The sequence below is a fragment of the Diaporthe batatas genome (assembly GCF_019321695.1).
Source record: "Diaporthe batatas strain CRI 302-4 chromosome Unknown Contig00008, whole genome shotgun sequence".
Classification (NCBI taxonomy): Eukaryota; Fungi; Ascomycota; class Sordariomycetes; order Diaporthales; family Diaporthaceae; genus Diaporthe; species Diaporthe batatas.
Window position 1 is genome coordinate 1,972,590 of NW_025408555.1, and position 13,960 is coordinate 1,986,549.

General features: G+C 50.6%; 5 protein-coding genes across 5 annotated transcripts; 2 read left to right on the forward strand and 3 right to left on the reverse strand.

The window, feature by feature from the left end:
- Positions 1-987: 987 nt before the first annotated feature.
- On the reverse strand, positions 988-2,692 carry KVR01_007127 (uncharacterized protein). The gene is made up of 3 exons (XM_044785473.1): positions 2,122-2,692; positions 1,546-2,026; positions 988-1,467 (listed from the first exon to the last, which is right to left on the reverse strand). Exons 1-3 carry the CDS (start codon positions 2,295-2,297, stop codon positions 1,126-1,128), a joined length of 999 nt encoding a protein of 332 aa, XP_044643380.1. The 5' UTR covers positions 2,298-2,692; the 3' UTR covers positions 988-1,125.
- A 181-nt stretch (positions 2,693-2,873) lies between these two features.
- KVR01_007567 (uncharacterized protein) lies at positions 2,874-5,028 on the reverse strand. Its single transcript, XM_044793190.1, has 2 exons — positions 3,277-5,028; positions 2,874-3,187 (listed from the first exon to the last, which is right to left on the reverse strand). The coding sequence occupies exons 1-2, from the start codon at positions 4,849-4,851 to the stop codon at positions 3,110-3,112; spliced, it is 1,653 nt and encodes a 550-aa protein (XP_044643820.1). The 5' UTR covers positions 4,852-5,028; the 3' UTR covers positions 2,874-3,109.
- Positions 5,029-8,057: 3,029 nt separating this feature from the next.
- KVR01_007638 (uncharacterized protein) lies at positions 8,058-8,342 on the forward strand (the record flags this gene model as incomplete). Its single annotated transcript, XM_044785940.1, has 2 exons — positions 8,058-8,146; positions 8,210-8,342. 2 exons carry the CDS (start codon positions 8,058-8,060, stop codon positions 8,340-8,342), a joined length of 222 nt encoding a protein of 73 aa, XP_044643891.1.
- Positions 8,343-9,051: 709 nt separating this feature from the next.
- KVR01_007320 (uncharacterized protein) lies at positions 9,052-11,046 on the reverse strand (the record flags this gene model as incomplete). Its single annotated transcript, XM_044787703.1, has 8 exons — positions 9,052-9,175; positions 9,331-9,750; positions 9,807-10,033; positions 10,159-10,295; positions 10,358-10,475; positions 10,538-10,666; positions 10,727-10,766; positions 10,823-11,046. The coding sequence occupies 8 exons, from the start codon at positions 11,044-11,046 to the stop codon at positions 9,052-9,054; spliced, it is 1,419 nt and encodes a 472-aa protein (XP_044643573.1).
- A 659-nt stretch (positions 11,047-11,705) lies between these two features.
- Positions 11,706-13,737, forward strand: KVR01_007461 (uncharacterized protein; the record flags this gene model as incomplete). The annotated part of the gene is made up of 5 exons (XM_044789572.1): positions 11,706-12,150; positions 12,232-12,515; positions 12,583-12,645; positions 12,876-12,962; positions 13,015-13,737. The coding sequence occupies 5 exons, from the start codon at positions 11,706-11,708 to the stop codon at positions 13,735-13,737; spliced, it is 1,602 nt and encodes a 533-aa protein (XP_044643714.1).
- Positions 13,738-13,960: the final 223 nt, after the last annotated feature.

Consider the following 13,960-nt stretch of genomic DNA (forward strand, 5'->3'; position numbering starts at 1 on the left):
TACGCAATGAGGACAGCTACAGGCAACAGGTCTCGGATAGACGCCATTGCCACCGCGGCAAAGGGGTTGGCTTGCAGCTTTAACCCTGCAGGCGGTGCATTGGTTTCCCTTTCCGAACATCGAGGTCTCACCGCCGCGCTCATTTTGGATGCTTTTGGGAACGACATTTGTGATAGAGTGACGGGAGTTGGTGGATATTCGATCGGTTGTGCTTTCTTTGATGAGAGCCCACACAAGGGTATGATGGAAGAAGTTGAACGCTTTCTCATGTGTAGATGAGGATATCGTGAAGTTTCTTCGCACTTGATAAAGAGGAATCTCGAAATCTATACTGTATTATGAAGCTGGCATCCGACCCGTCGGGCAGAAATCAGCCACAGGCCACCAGCCGGTGTCCCAAGACCACAGCCACCCCATCTGAGCTTGAAGCTTCCTTTGAACAGATGCTTTTGCTTTGCACAGTTTGTTTCCCGAGTCGACTTCCGAGTTAACCGACCGATTAGGCACCAAAACATTCTGCATCGGTGACACGACAGAAGGGAGACAGCCTACCCTAGGTAGCTAGCAACTTTAGCCCCCTGCGTCAAGTGGCCGCAGACACCGGCCCCTCGCCCCATCGCCTCACACTTTTCAGCGACGGCTGATCGAATCGATCAAGGTGGACAGTAAGCGCGCTGGCCCCCTAGGCAACCATTCCCGGCAGGTCCCGTCGGCTTGGGAGACTAGCCCGCAGGCCACCTTGTGCCACTAGAATCGCAGAGACGTACGTTGAGGTGGATACGAGACAAGGCATAAAAGATTGAGAGAATGATCATTATAGAGGGAAGCCCGGCAGTGAGCGTCATTCACGTTGGACTCCGTGAGAAGTCCGCAGATGCATACCTAGGTACTCGATGAAATTACACCTGGGAACCCATCGGCAGCCTACCTCAAAGTATCCTGCATAAATTCTAGAAGATCATGAAAATCACGGAAAGGATTGAAAGATCTTGCCTGCATGCAGTGTATATGCAGATATCTATTATTGTATTATTCCGACTCTAGGTGTTACTGCTTCCACTCAAGATACGTATACTCCTGCACGGTAAATCCCGGACCATCGACCCTACCCAGCGCAAAATACCACTAGACGCCCATAACATGGTTGTTCGATGGCTGTTGCCACTGCTCGCCGTGCCCCTTGTAGTTCGCGTTCGCAGCCAGCGCCGGTGGGATCTGTTCATTCATCCACGGTTGCAGGGTAGACCACAAGCCGTTGTTCTTTCGGACGACAACAGCGCAGACAAGTGACGAGGCAATGACAAAGGTCCATGTGACAACGATCGGATCTATGAACAGGAGCGCTGTGTAGGTCTCGTAGCTGTCGTAGGGGTAGAAATTCGAGAGGACAAAGAGGGCGGTGTAGATGAGTAGGTAGAGGTTGCTGATAAAGTACAAGACGGTGGCGATGAGGAAGAGCATTGCTGACTGGAGAGGGAAGTAGTGTCAGTACAAGCTGTCAGACGAAATTTGGCAACGCTGTAGCAGGGATGTGGATCTACTTACGTTCCTCAGTACGTGGTTGCGCTTCGCCTTGGTGAAGACAATTGCTGCGAAAACCACAAGCACCAAAGACCAGATGAACACCACAATGGTAAGGGCGCTACTGATTCCCTTCCTGGCATCGTACAGACGCTCCGAATCCTCGTAGTAAAGGCCGTTCTGGCCGAAATACGCGGAATACAGGGCATTAGTGATGCCAAATAATGCGACTGCAAGAATGGCGAGGATGGCGCAGCTCCCAATCCCAACGTATTTCATTGCCTTCTGGAGTCCTGTCCTCATTTCGGCAAGACAGAAGAGAAAGCCATTGCCCATCTCGACGAGTGTCATTATCATGAGGAAGTCTGCCAAGCGGGCGCCAAGGGATGCTATGGTGGATATTCGCAGCTGAGCCTCTTGCATTACCATTCGGGCCTCCCATGAAGACAAGGCGTTACCAAGTACGATGCCAAGGATGCCTGCTATTGTGTACAGTACAATCCATCTGTTGACAAAGAAGTCAGTGGAATTGGCCCGAGAATCACGGCAAGTCAGGAAGAGGCTCGCTGTGGGTATTGTCTTTGATGCAGCCGAACTTACGCTGTGGTCACCGGCAGCACGACCTTAAAATATGGGACGGCTCCCCGTGCGGGATCTGCGGCGCGTGGTGCTCGGCGATAGGTGATGCACATGATCACAATCAAGGGCACGATCATGAGGGCCGTAAAGCCAAGGTTGACACCCGAGCTGACATTGGGATCGATATACCTCCCCATTGCGTGACGAGGGGCTCAGGATACTGAGTCGCAGGTGGTGTGGTTTGTGTGGACTATTTGACTGGTTGGAGGTAAAAATGTAAAATAAAAGAGATACTCAGATACTGTTAACGACAACTGTTGTCGTAATTTAGACTGGCAGTGATTAATAACCGGAGCCGATCAGACTCAGAGTCTAGGGGCCGCTTTCGTCTTATATCACACAAGTAGGAGACAAAGGCACACCACGGGAACTCGTATGACGAGGAGGGAGTCAGAACCAAATCTTGCGCCACGACAAGGAGTCTCCAGATAAAAACGCCGTGCCAACTGTCAGAAAACGCCCAGGCACCTACCCCGTGTTTGTCTCACAGCCATGCAGTAGCAGAAGACAGACGGCATGTGGTTGAGGCGCATGCGAACGCTCCTTCAAATGCCACGCGACCGGGCGGCCCAAGGACGCTGAGCACAGCCCCGTAAAAATAAGGTCAGGTCTGGCCGGGGCCGAATCATAGGAGCTGTGCTGCGCGAGAAGGATGCGCCAAGACCCTGCCCAGGTGCTACGTCCAAGGGGATGCGCCCGGGTTGCCTGCTGCGTGCTTATTATGTTCGGAAGGAGCCTAGTGCTGACATGGATATTCTCCCATCTTTTAGGTTTTTCTCTTTTATTTCATTCTTCGCGCGGAAACTAGGCTGATTGACGCTGCCTGGCGTCTTGTTCACGTCGCATTGGGAGCTTGTTTGTAGAGCCTCTTTCCCTCAGGAAGACGCCGCTCGGAAACGCCATGATCATCTGTCGCTCGTCACCTGTCGTGATGCAATACCACCCAACCTCATGGCTTGCGACTGACATTTTCCGCCCTGGCGTCTTTGTTCACTCTGAAGTACTTCAGCAGACCGTGGCGCGGTCCCTGCATGCGTCGCTTGGCATATCAGCGCCCAGTGGACAGGAAAGGAAAGTAGCACGAACTCGTGATTCAAGTCTGTGTGGGTTACTTACGGTAGAAATGTGTTGTCTCTTAAGCGCTCGCTCAGATGAGGCCTCGGCAGAGTCTGCATCGGTTGAACCGCCAAGCTCGATAGGATGCGACCCGCTGCCACGCCCGACGAGACTTTGCTGGACGGGGCGTGTTCCCGACGTCCCGGAGTCTGGGCTTGATTGTCTGCCTGCTTCCCGCTGATCACCTGGTCCATTGACACGCGATACAGCCCCGTCGCTGTCAAGGTCGCTGGAGGGGATCTCGCCGATCGAGTCATCGACTTCGCTGGGGCTTTTCTCCTGCTCAACGTGGATAGCAACAAGGTTCAATATCGCAGCCCCGTACTTCTTCACCGTTTGTGGCCCGACGCCCTTGAGCTGCATCAATGCCATCTCGTTCTCGGGGCGGTGTTTCGCGATGAGCTCCAGCGCCGAGTTGTGGATGATCTTCCATTTGTCCAGCCGCCGATGCTTCGCAATTCTGTCCCGGTGAGCCTTGAGCTTATGGAGTAATGAGTTGGGCTGTTTCTTTGGCGTCTTCGTCTTGCGGCTCGTTCGTGCAGGATGGCCAGAGTTTCCGCGTCTCGAAGTGGGATTTCCAATCTCTTGGCCCGGTGGAGCAGGTGACGATATTCTCTGGCTTCCTTGGCAATCCGGGCTCTGTGGGGCAATTTCAGCTGCATATGTAGCGTCACGTCGTCCTTCCAAAAAGTCTGCCGCCCGGATGACCTTCAAGTTCGTTCGACTTTGAGGAATATCGAGCTGTAGCAGGAGTGCCGTCCCTCTGCCCGGTAGATCAATCGACCGATACCTCTCTGCGTATAGCGGCGGTGGTGGCTGAGGCTCCATCGACAGCCTCAAATGATCGAGATAGTGATATAACATGAGCCCGGCATATGCATCGGAGGCTGCGTATGACTTTTGCTCCCGGCTAAGCTGCTTCTTCTGGCTCCAATTGCTCGTCCGGACACTGCTCTTCTTCAATGGCAGACCCAAGTGCACCCGCACCTGCTCGCCCAGGGCGCAGAGTTTCGTGGTGCACAAATTGAACTCACCGCTTGTCCCATGTGTAACGAGGCTGTGCAGGTGGCTCAGCTCCATCGCGCCCTGTGGTCGCAAGTAAAAATGGTCTTTAAGCCTTCTAAAGTCCGCGGCGAGGATGTTTACTCCAGCTTTGATGATAGCTGGAGACTCGATAATCGCTCGCAGTACAGGTCCAATGAAGTCATCGGGAGACCTTCCAGCATATGCACCGAGATGGAATAGGGCGATCTTGTCCTCGCATGCTATGGCGATGACCCCGATCTTGTCTTGTAGCCTTCCTCCGTTGCTGTTGGCCGCGTCGTAAGATGGCCACTCCATGTCAAACCCCAAGACCTGCTCTTGGCTGAATCCCTCCGCGATCTCTTCTGACTCAGCTCTGGACCTTGCATACAGGACTTTGGGTTTCCGGTTTCGCGGACCGCGATACAGCTCGTAGCTCCACCATTGCTGCTTAGACTCGTGGCCGTCGCCATCGTGCTCACCTGGTTTCGGCTGTTTGAGCCGGAACGACAGAGGCCACGTTGCCGATTGGAAGGAACTAGACGTTTCCATCGATATAAAGGTTCAAGTTGCTTGTCGACACTTTGCTCTGAACGTTAGCGGTCAATGGCTACAAGGCATGGTATGATGTCGTCGCCTGGGCGGGCAGGATACCTGACCGCAGTGGGGCCAGGGTTTCAAGTTCTGGGGCCACACAGCCAGTAGAGTTCACTCAATGCTACATTTTGCAGGGGGCTTTAGAGAAGGGCGAGTGGTTGGTTGGAGTTTATAATGTACCCCTGTACACATATCTCGGGTAACTCCAGAAGACCACCTTAAAGAGCATACCTAGATTAGACTCTATAAATATAGATATACCTAAAAGTATATACCTAATTTAAACTATCTTAATTAAATAAACTTTATATTATTAAAACACTAAATTTATACTAATTATAAATTATCTACCCTTAATATAAACTTCTATATATATTTATATATAAATAATATTAAACCTTAAATAAAAATAATAATCCCTATATAAAAAATTATAATATTTTTTTAAAATAAAGCTAATAATAACCTTAAAAAAACTTTAATCCTAATAAAATATATATTATTTAACTTAAAATCAACCTTTAATTATTATAACATATTTTTTTTTCTTATAAAATTAAAATTTAACCTTATAAAGGCTTAATTACAACCTAAAAGTAAAGATAATAATTACTTTTTCCTCCTTTTTTCCTACTTAAAAACCCTCTCTTAACCCTCCTTCCCCCTTTTAAAGTCCCTTTTTAATAAATCTTAAAAAAAAATCTACTTAAATATTAATCCTTTATATCTTTTTTAATTCTTTAAAGAAAAAAAAAACTTACCTAAAAAAAGAAGAGTAAATATTAAATATTTTTTAAAAAAAAGAAAAAAGAAAGAAAGAACTAAAAATTATAAGTAAGCACTACTCCTACTCAAATAAAAACACCAAAAAGTCTCAAACTTATATCCTCTAATTAACTAAAACCCATTAAAACCCTAATTCTAAAACTCTAATTAACTAAAATTTAAATTCTACAGCCAAGACAAAATTAGGGGCTAAAAAGCCTTAGTAGAGGAAAGCAGGTCTAAGTTCACTAAGTCTAACCTAGGTATAATTTTCTTACTATAATAGTCCACCTTTGTCACATCCGGGTCAGTCACTTAAGTAGTCATGCTTTTCTACACCCTTCGGTTGTCCCCGAGAAGGCAATAACTCGGATCGTATTAAAGTCTGAGCTCTGGTAAATGTCACCATGTTGAACCGAACCCGCCATGGGGACAAATGCTTCGAGCATCTTATTCAGTGCGAATCACCGAATGATTCGTCCAATTTATGACCTCGAAACCGCCAAAATTGATGCATTTCAGGTGAACCTACCATACTCCGATGGGGTGCTCATGTGTATCTCCCTCCCAGTGGGCGTGATCACAACGTCTTCGGCGGCTCCATCGTCAGGGTGACAACCAAACCATCATAGAGGGCTGGGACTAGAGCACACTCTTCGGCTCGGCCTACATCGTCTTCCACGCCCTGCACTGCAGAAATCGCCCCCGGACTCATCGCCCCCGACCCTCGACGGATCGACCGAATCAACGACGGCGTGGATGAGGCTCTCGTCGGCCACCTGGCAAATATGCTCATTGACCCCGCGTGCTATGACCCCGTGGGACACCTTTTGAGAATCAGTTGGCCTGCCCGTCTGCGAGCTGCTCAGACCCCAGACCGACTTCCGGCATCCCATCCATACAACGTGGGCGAGCCCAAAGAGATGCGGGGTATGTGGGACACTCGGTCAAGATTTCGGGTGACAATCGTTGCCGATGTTAATCAGTGAATTACTGCGATCATCGCTGATTTTTCTGAGTTCACCTTGTACATGCTAAGGCAGTTGCCGTACGGGCTGGACTTTGTGCTGGAGGCACCTTGTGCCGCTTCGAAAGTGGACTTATGTTCCCATCGTTAGTATGATGGGCTCGCTATAGGCGAGGTCTCAATCGTGCACCTCATTGCCGATGATGCGGCAGGGGACATGGGATTCAAAATCGTCAAAAATGATGGTCTGACTAGGGGACTTCGCCAGCGGGGTATTTGTCTGGCTGCTGGATACAACTTCAGTCTCCAGTAACCACGAGCTCGGATATTGCGTTTCCTGCTATTGTTCGCCTCGTTCACGGCGAGCCCGTAAGAATTGAAGACCAATAATGTGTATTCAGTTGTCTCTCTTCCCAGCAACATTGTGTTGCGGGAGTCGACATTTATCTCCTGTCCACTATTACTATTAGGTACGTACACAGAAGTGGACAAACAATTATCCTGATCTTCGGTCCCCAAGAACCTCTTCTTGGAACAAGTATCGGGTTGTATTCTTACAGTCCCGGAACGATATTTGCGGGGTATGTGGGGTCCATGAACATGGTCACGCTGAAGACAGCAGACGGGTGCTTTCATGTGGTCTATGGTTGTGTTACGGCTCCCGGTGCGCCTGGAGTTGGAAATAAACCTACTTTGGATGTTCTAATGGAGTAAGTTGCCAAACATTGGTACCTCAGTCTAAAGCCGCAGCACCTGCAGATTTGCGAAGCTGCCGTTCTCCCGAATCAAAGAGAGCTTGTGGGTGGTGCTTTAGCAAGGACTGGAGAAGACAGAACACTGCTTCCGTACACCAATGCAAGGGGTATGAATCTGCAGTATTCGTCGCCAACGTATGATGCCAAGCGTTGTGGATGTCTGGATCCATCTCTTGAATCGCTTCGCACGCCTTACGTGGATAGAGCTTGTGAGCTGACATTACGCGTAGCTTTTGAGGCGGTGTGCAGTCCTTCCAAGGTTCTCATAAGTGTCTCCAAAAATGGACATCCATACACGTTAAAATGGGGTATGCAGTGGGCAGGCTTGGCCTTTTAATTAAAATCAAGGGATAATTATTTTTAACTGGTTTCGTGGATCAGGTATGCAACTGTGCAGATCGTGGTGGGCCCGGGGCCGGCGTAAAGTTGGATTATGCCGACATTCCCGACTTGACTCAAGGCTGGTTGAATGTTATCCCGGCCACTTCTATCGCCAATGACTGTATGTTATATCTCAGGATATGAATGCGATGTGTAGACCGCAGTATATAAGTTCTCGAGGACTGTACTTGGGTCTGGGAAGAGACAAACCCTCAACGACTCAATCATCTCTGTCCTCGCTTCCACAATTTACACGCTCCTCACAACCGTACACCCAAATTCAACTCGTCACGATGAAGGCTGTCGCTGTCCTCGCTGCCCTTACCTTCGGAGCCACTTCCGTCATGGCTGCCTGTGTCTACCCCAACGACTGGTGGTGTGGGTAAGTCCAATAAACAATCTTTGGGTCCCCAGAAACAGTCCTTGGCTAACATATCTTTTACAGATCTGATGGCGTCACCCGCTACAGGTGCGAAAATGGCGAGGCTGTTGTCGCCGATGTCTGCCAGACCGGGTTCGGCTGCGTCGATCTGGGCTTGAATGTCGGTGCTTACTGTTCCTCCGGCACTGGCCCATGAATGTAGCTTCTGTCGCTGCAGTCAGTGTATACTTGTTAAGCATGATTGGCGTTCTATACATACCCGGGAGTCCAAATGGCCTGTACTTAGGAGGGAGCAGAATTGTAACTTGAAGGGGCTCTGAGACCCGGCTACTACCAAATGATGTGGATTATGAGGCAAACTGCCAGCGTAATATCTCGAACAGCTCAATATGTTTCCCGATCATGGCATGCTCATACATCAAACGGAGATGGTGTAAATCTGATTCCCGTGTGCTCATGTGATATTAACCTGCAAATCCCGACCCCAGGTCTGGGATGGCGATTACCTAGATAGAAGTCACATTAGTCATTAAATCAGGTGGCAATGTTGTTCCGCCGCGCGTACCCACAAAACTACCGGCGGGGGCCTGGCCATGCATAAGGTGTTGGCAGCTAGCTGCCTGCCTACCTAGGTATAAAGGAAGCCTGCAGTATATTAAAGCAGTTCGAAGTAGGGGGGTGCTTGGGATATGGGCCCGTGAACTTATATTCACGGGCTGTACGCCTTGAAATTAAAAATAAAGGTACAAACACCTCAGTTGTACTCGCATACCATTCATTTTTCTTTTCAATTGGCATTGAAGTCTTTTCTGATCTAGAGCTACACTCCACACTGTTCTCCCCTCTTCATGCACCTGCCTCACGAGATCGACCCAAACAGACCATGGAGGCGTCCTCATGAGGCTCTAGAGGGCATATCGGAAGCCAGGTAGGTCTTCCAGAACGACCAATCCAGCCTCAGCTCGCCTGTTCTGTGCTATAAAATAGACCGTTAGAGCTGTGGCAAGTATGAGGATGATAGCGTTGGCGCTGCAAAACGGATTAGCGAAGTATCAAATGATATGATCTGTGAGTGTGTGTGGTCTTACGTCAGACAGGCATATATGCCCGGAAGATATTGTGGTGCGTCTCTGTTGAATGTATCAGCATTGCTACCCGGCTGATCGAAAATCAAAATATCCTACTGTGAGCGGAACACGAGCGAGCCCACGATACCGCCAGTGCCACCGAAGGAGATAAGACTCGCACTGCTGAAAGCTCTCTGCCAGGTTCCACGGATATTGTTGGATTGATAGACCATGAGTGTCGGAATGATAGCGCTGCAGCCTGCGGTCAAACAGATTGCGCCAAAGTACTGAACACCAGCCGTCGGTCCCCAAGACATCAAGCAGAGACCCATGATGCAGAGCAGCGCGTTGAAGTACATCACTGGCGCTCGGAGGCGGAACTTGTCGCTGAGCCAACCCTCAACGTACATGAGGACCATGGCAGCGAGATAGGGAGGCGTCGTCAGGCCTTGTGTTTTGGTCTGGCTGAACCCCATCTCGCCCATCAGGATTAGTGGGAGGAAGTTGCCTACTGCGTAAGCCTGCATTGTTGAGCACCTGAGAATGTCAGCGTCATGATTTGTCTATCCGATCACGACATCTAGCCGACTCACAAGAACATTAATGCGAATAGCCAGATCTTGAAATCTCCAGCCGGTGCGAGAAAGTTTCGGAGGCTGAAACGCTCCGGGTCGGCGTCTTGACGGTCGCGGTTGATACGCCGAACGATGCAAGCAGCTTCCCTTTCCGTAAGAAAGCCCCAGGCCTTATGAGCTGTGCCCGGAAAGTCTACAGTGAATATATAGCCGAGGGCTCCGATGAGACAGGTCAGTAGACCCTCCTAATAGTCGGAAAGAGTTAGCAGTTGCTCTCGAAGATAAATTTCGTGCAGCCCGCCCACAACACCAACAGCTAGTCTTTGCCCGCCTCACGATGATATGAGCAGACGTCCACGGACGAACATACCATAATAAACAGCCACCTCCAGCCAAGGTAACCGGCCAGTCCACTCATCTGTGAGAAGCCGAGCCCAAGCACGCCGCCCAGCGCAGACCCAAGCACTCCTATGAGGTAGAATATCGAAATGCGCTTGTACAGATCGTCTGTTCCATGGAGTATTAGCGAGCTCAACTTAGTTCAAGGTCGAGAGTGCGGAATGGCTAACATCGGGTATACCACGACGAGATCAGATAGTATTGACCAGGAAAACACCCGGCCTCGAAGGCTCCCAGCAGCATGCGCACCGGAATAAGTGACTTCCAGTTCTGGACAAAACCGAAGCACTAATTATGCTGGTCAGTCCAGCTCGACAGTGTAGCTCTATGTGGAAGACTCGATCACTTACCATCATGACGATGCCCCATGCCAGTACGATCGAAGAAAGGAACAGCCTCGGGCCAACACGGCGCACGAGGATCGAAGCCGGAAACTGCAGCAAGACGTATGGGGCGAAGAACACCAGGAGGACAATTGACTATGTAAGTCTGCAGTTAGCGACGTCACCTATCCTACAACAACTCCCTGCTTCACCTACATAGCGATGCCCAATTCCCAAGCCAAGCTCCTTAGTCATGCTTCGACGATCGGTTAGCTCACTAGATGCCGCTGCTATGAGGAGGCGCTGCCATACCCAGCGACAGAAGCGTTTGACATGTTTGCTCGGTCGAGAAATGACACAGCCTGCATGAGACCCAAGACAGGGAGCAGGCGACGGTCGACCTTGTGTATGATCTTGCGTTGCTCGGCGGGAGTATACTCGTCGTCGTCATCGACATCGCGAGCATCCTCGTCAACGAGGTCACCGGCGGTCTTCTCTGGCATGCTCGCCTGAGCGCGCTCGTTAAACGAAGCCATTTGAATAGCTTCACTCAAGAGCCTTTTCGTTTAGTGATAAGCTGTAAAGAAAGTTGCAAATGCAACTCAATCCGCATGGACATTTTGTCGAATTGAGTTCGAGCATGTTGTTATTGAACATGACATTAGGTTGCCATTGGACCATCTCAGCCGGGGTTTGTCCGGATGTCGGCAAAGTGAGCCATTGGATCTTCTAACATCCTACGCTGCTGGCGGCCATTGCCGTGGAGAAGTCATTTGGATACTCTAACTATGATTGGGGTAGCCGGCGTGGCTATGAGAAGACGCCATCTCAAGGAAGAAGACGCCATCTCAAGTGGGCCTACCGAGCGTTCTTGTTACCGACATCGGGAGCCGGTGTTGGAAATCAGGGATCAACCCATGTATCGTAATAACGCCATTCCCACCTGATGGGCTCAACATGGCGATAAGGAAGTACGCACCGAACTCGCAAATCGGGAATAAACCCAGGTCTGGGACGTAGACTAGATAACGACCGACTTCCGTCACTCTGACCATGCTCGTTCGGTCCACAAATCATTTTAGTGGGCGGGAGTAAAAGGCTCTTGAGTACCTAATAAGTAGGCGGCGTGTACTAACAAATCGACATTCGATCCTCGTAGCGAGGTTTCTCGCAAATTGTCTTATGTGCTTTCACCATGGACTGCAAGCCATCTTTTGATGATCTACAAGACTTTGACGAAGCTGAGAGGGGCTTCTGCTGTGCCCTAGAGCCTGGTATCATCAAGAATAAGGCCGGAGATGTTGTCTGGAACATCGACCAATACAAATTCTTGGATGGCGAATGCCCAGAGACGGCGCACCCACACCTCTGGCGACAGGGCCAGCTCAACTCCAAGCAAGGATTGTACAAAATACAGGATGGCATCTACCAGACTCGAGCATTGGATCTTTCCAATATGACCATCGTCGAAGGCAAAACCGGTATCATTATCATTGATCCTCTGGTATCATGCGAGTGCGCAGCAGCCGGGCTGGACTTGTACAGGAAACATGCCGGCAGCGATCGGCCTGTGACTGGTATGATCTACTCTCATTCTCACGGAGACCATTACATGGGTGCCCAGGGCGTGCTGCCAGAGGGTGGGGATATCAAAATCCCAATCGTGGCTCCGGAAGGCTTCATGGAGGCCATCTTGAGCGAATCTATCCTAGCCGGTCCAGCTATGCGGAGGAGGGCCGCATTCATGTACGGCAACGCCCTCCCACGAGCACCGGATGCGCAGATTGGCACTGGGCTGGGAATGGCATCGAGCGTTGGCACAACTTCACTCATACCGCCGAACCTGTTGATCCAGAAGACGGGCGAGGAGCACATCATCGACGGCATCCGCATTGTCTTCCAGATGGTCCCCGGCACTGAGGCGCCAGCGGAGATCAACTTCCACTTTCCTGATCTCAAGGCACTTTGTGTACCGGAGACGGCCACAAATTGTATGCACAACATTGTAAGTCGTGTTGTTGCACTTCTTCCCCGTATCGTGACTCTAATCCTGATACTAAATATTGAGTCAGGTAACCTTGCGCGGTGCGCAGGTCAGAGACGCGCAAGCATGGTCCGGCTATCTGGACGAGGTGGTCTTGATGTTTGCTGATGAGTCCGATGTTGTGTTCGGGAGCCACAACTGGCCTACGTGGGGCCGTAACTTGCTCATCCGCAGACTAACAGAGCAGCGCGATATGTACGCCTACCTTCACGACCAAACCGTGAGGATGATGAACCTAGGTAAGCCTTTACCAATCTATCCATCTCCTAGAGCGGACCTGACTGACGATGCATCACGAATGCAGGAATGAACGGGCTAGAGATAGCAGAGCAGCTTCGTCTCCCCCCTGCGATATCGAAGGCCTGGCATTGCAGAGGCTTCTACGGCTCCCTGAGCCACAACGTCAAAGTACGTCGTGCACTGCTGTCTGTTTTTGGATACCGTCTGACCTTCTCTACAGGGTATATATCAGCGCTACATGACCTGGTTCGACGGAAATCCGGCTCACCTGTGGCAATATCCTCCTGCTGAGGAAGGCAAACGATACGTCGAATGCATGGGTGGTGTTAAAGCTCTCTGCGACAAGGCCTCTACTTTCATTGACCGAGGAGACTTCCGCTTCGCCGCGACACTGCTTGCGCACGCAATCGCTGCAGAGGCCAATTCTCCCGACCCCAGGGCAAAAGAGCTCCTGGCCAAGGCGTACGAGCGGCTGGGCTGGGGTGCTGAGAACGCTACCTGGCGCAACTTCTATCTTACCGGAGCCCAAGAGCTCAGAACTGGCAAGAATTCTGGGATGGTTGCTGGGGGCCGAACGCCGTTGGGACCACAGTTATCAATCGCCCAGTGGTTCCAGATCCTCTCGGTCCAGCTCGACGGTGAGCGAGCTGCTGAATCGTCATTCTCGATCGGCATCACTGTTCCCGACGCCGGAGAACAATGGCAGCTCCTGGTGAGCAACGGCGTACTCATCAGCCGTCAACTCTCACCCGGCGGGAAGAAGAAGGGTGTAGCGTGCCAGTCAGATCTCGAAGTCACGCTCTCCCGAGCCGAGTTGCTCGAGGCACTACGGGGCAATGGTTTGAAAGCTGAACAGCAGAGCGGCAAAGGCGAGCTGTGGAATCAGTTGATGGATTTTGTAAAGACTCGCAATCAGTCCATGCGAGGACCGAGCCAGATTTGAGCAGGATATTCCAGCTTATAAGCCCAATGATTTGGGCTACGACTAGGCCTCGCAGTAAATTAGACTGTTACCACTGTGGCACCGTATGAAGGCGCCATGTATGTCCTCGGACGTATACGGAATAGAAGCGAAACCACACACAATACATTCAATGTAATGGCCTGCAGTGGGCTTATTTACACGTACTACACTACACTGTTACACTGAGTGTACCTAGGTAGTG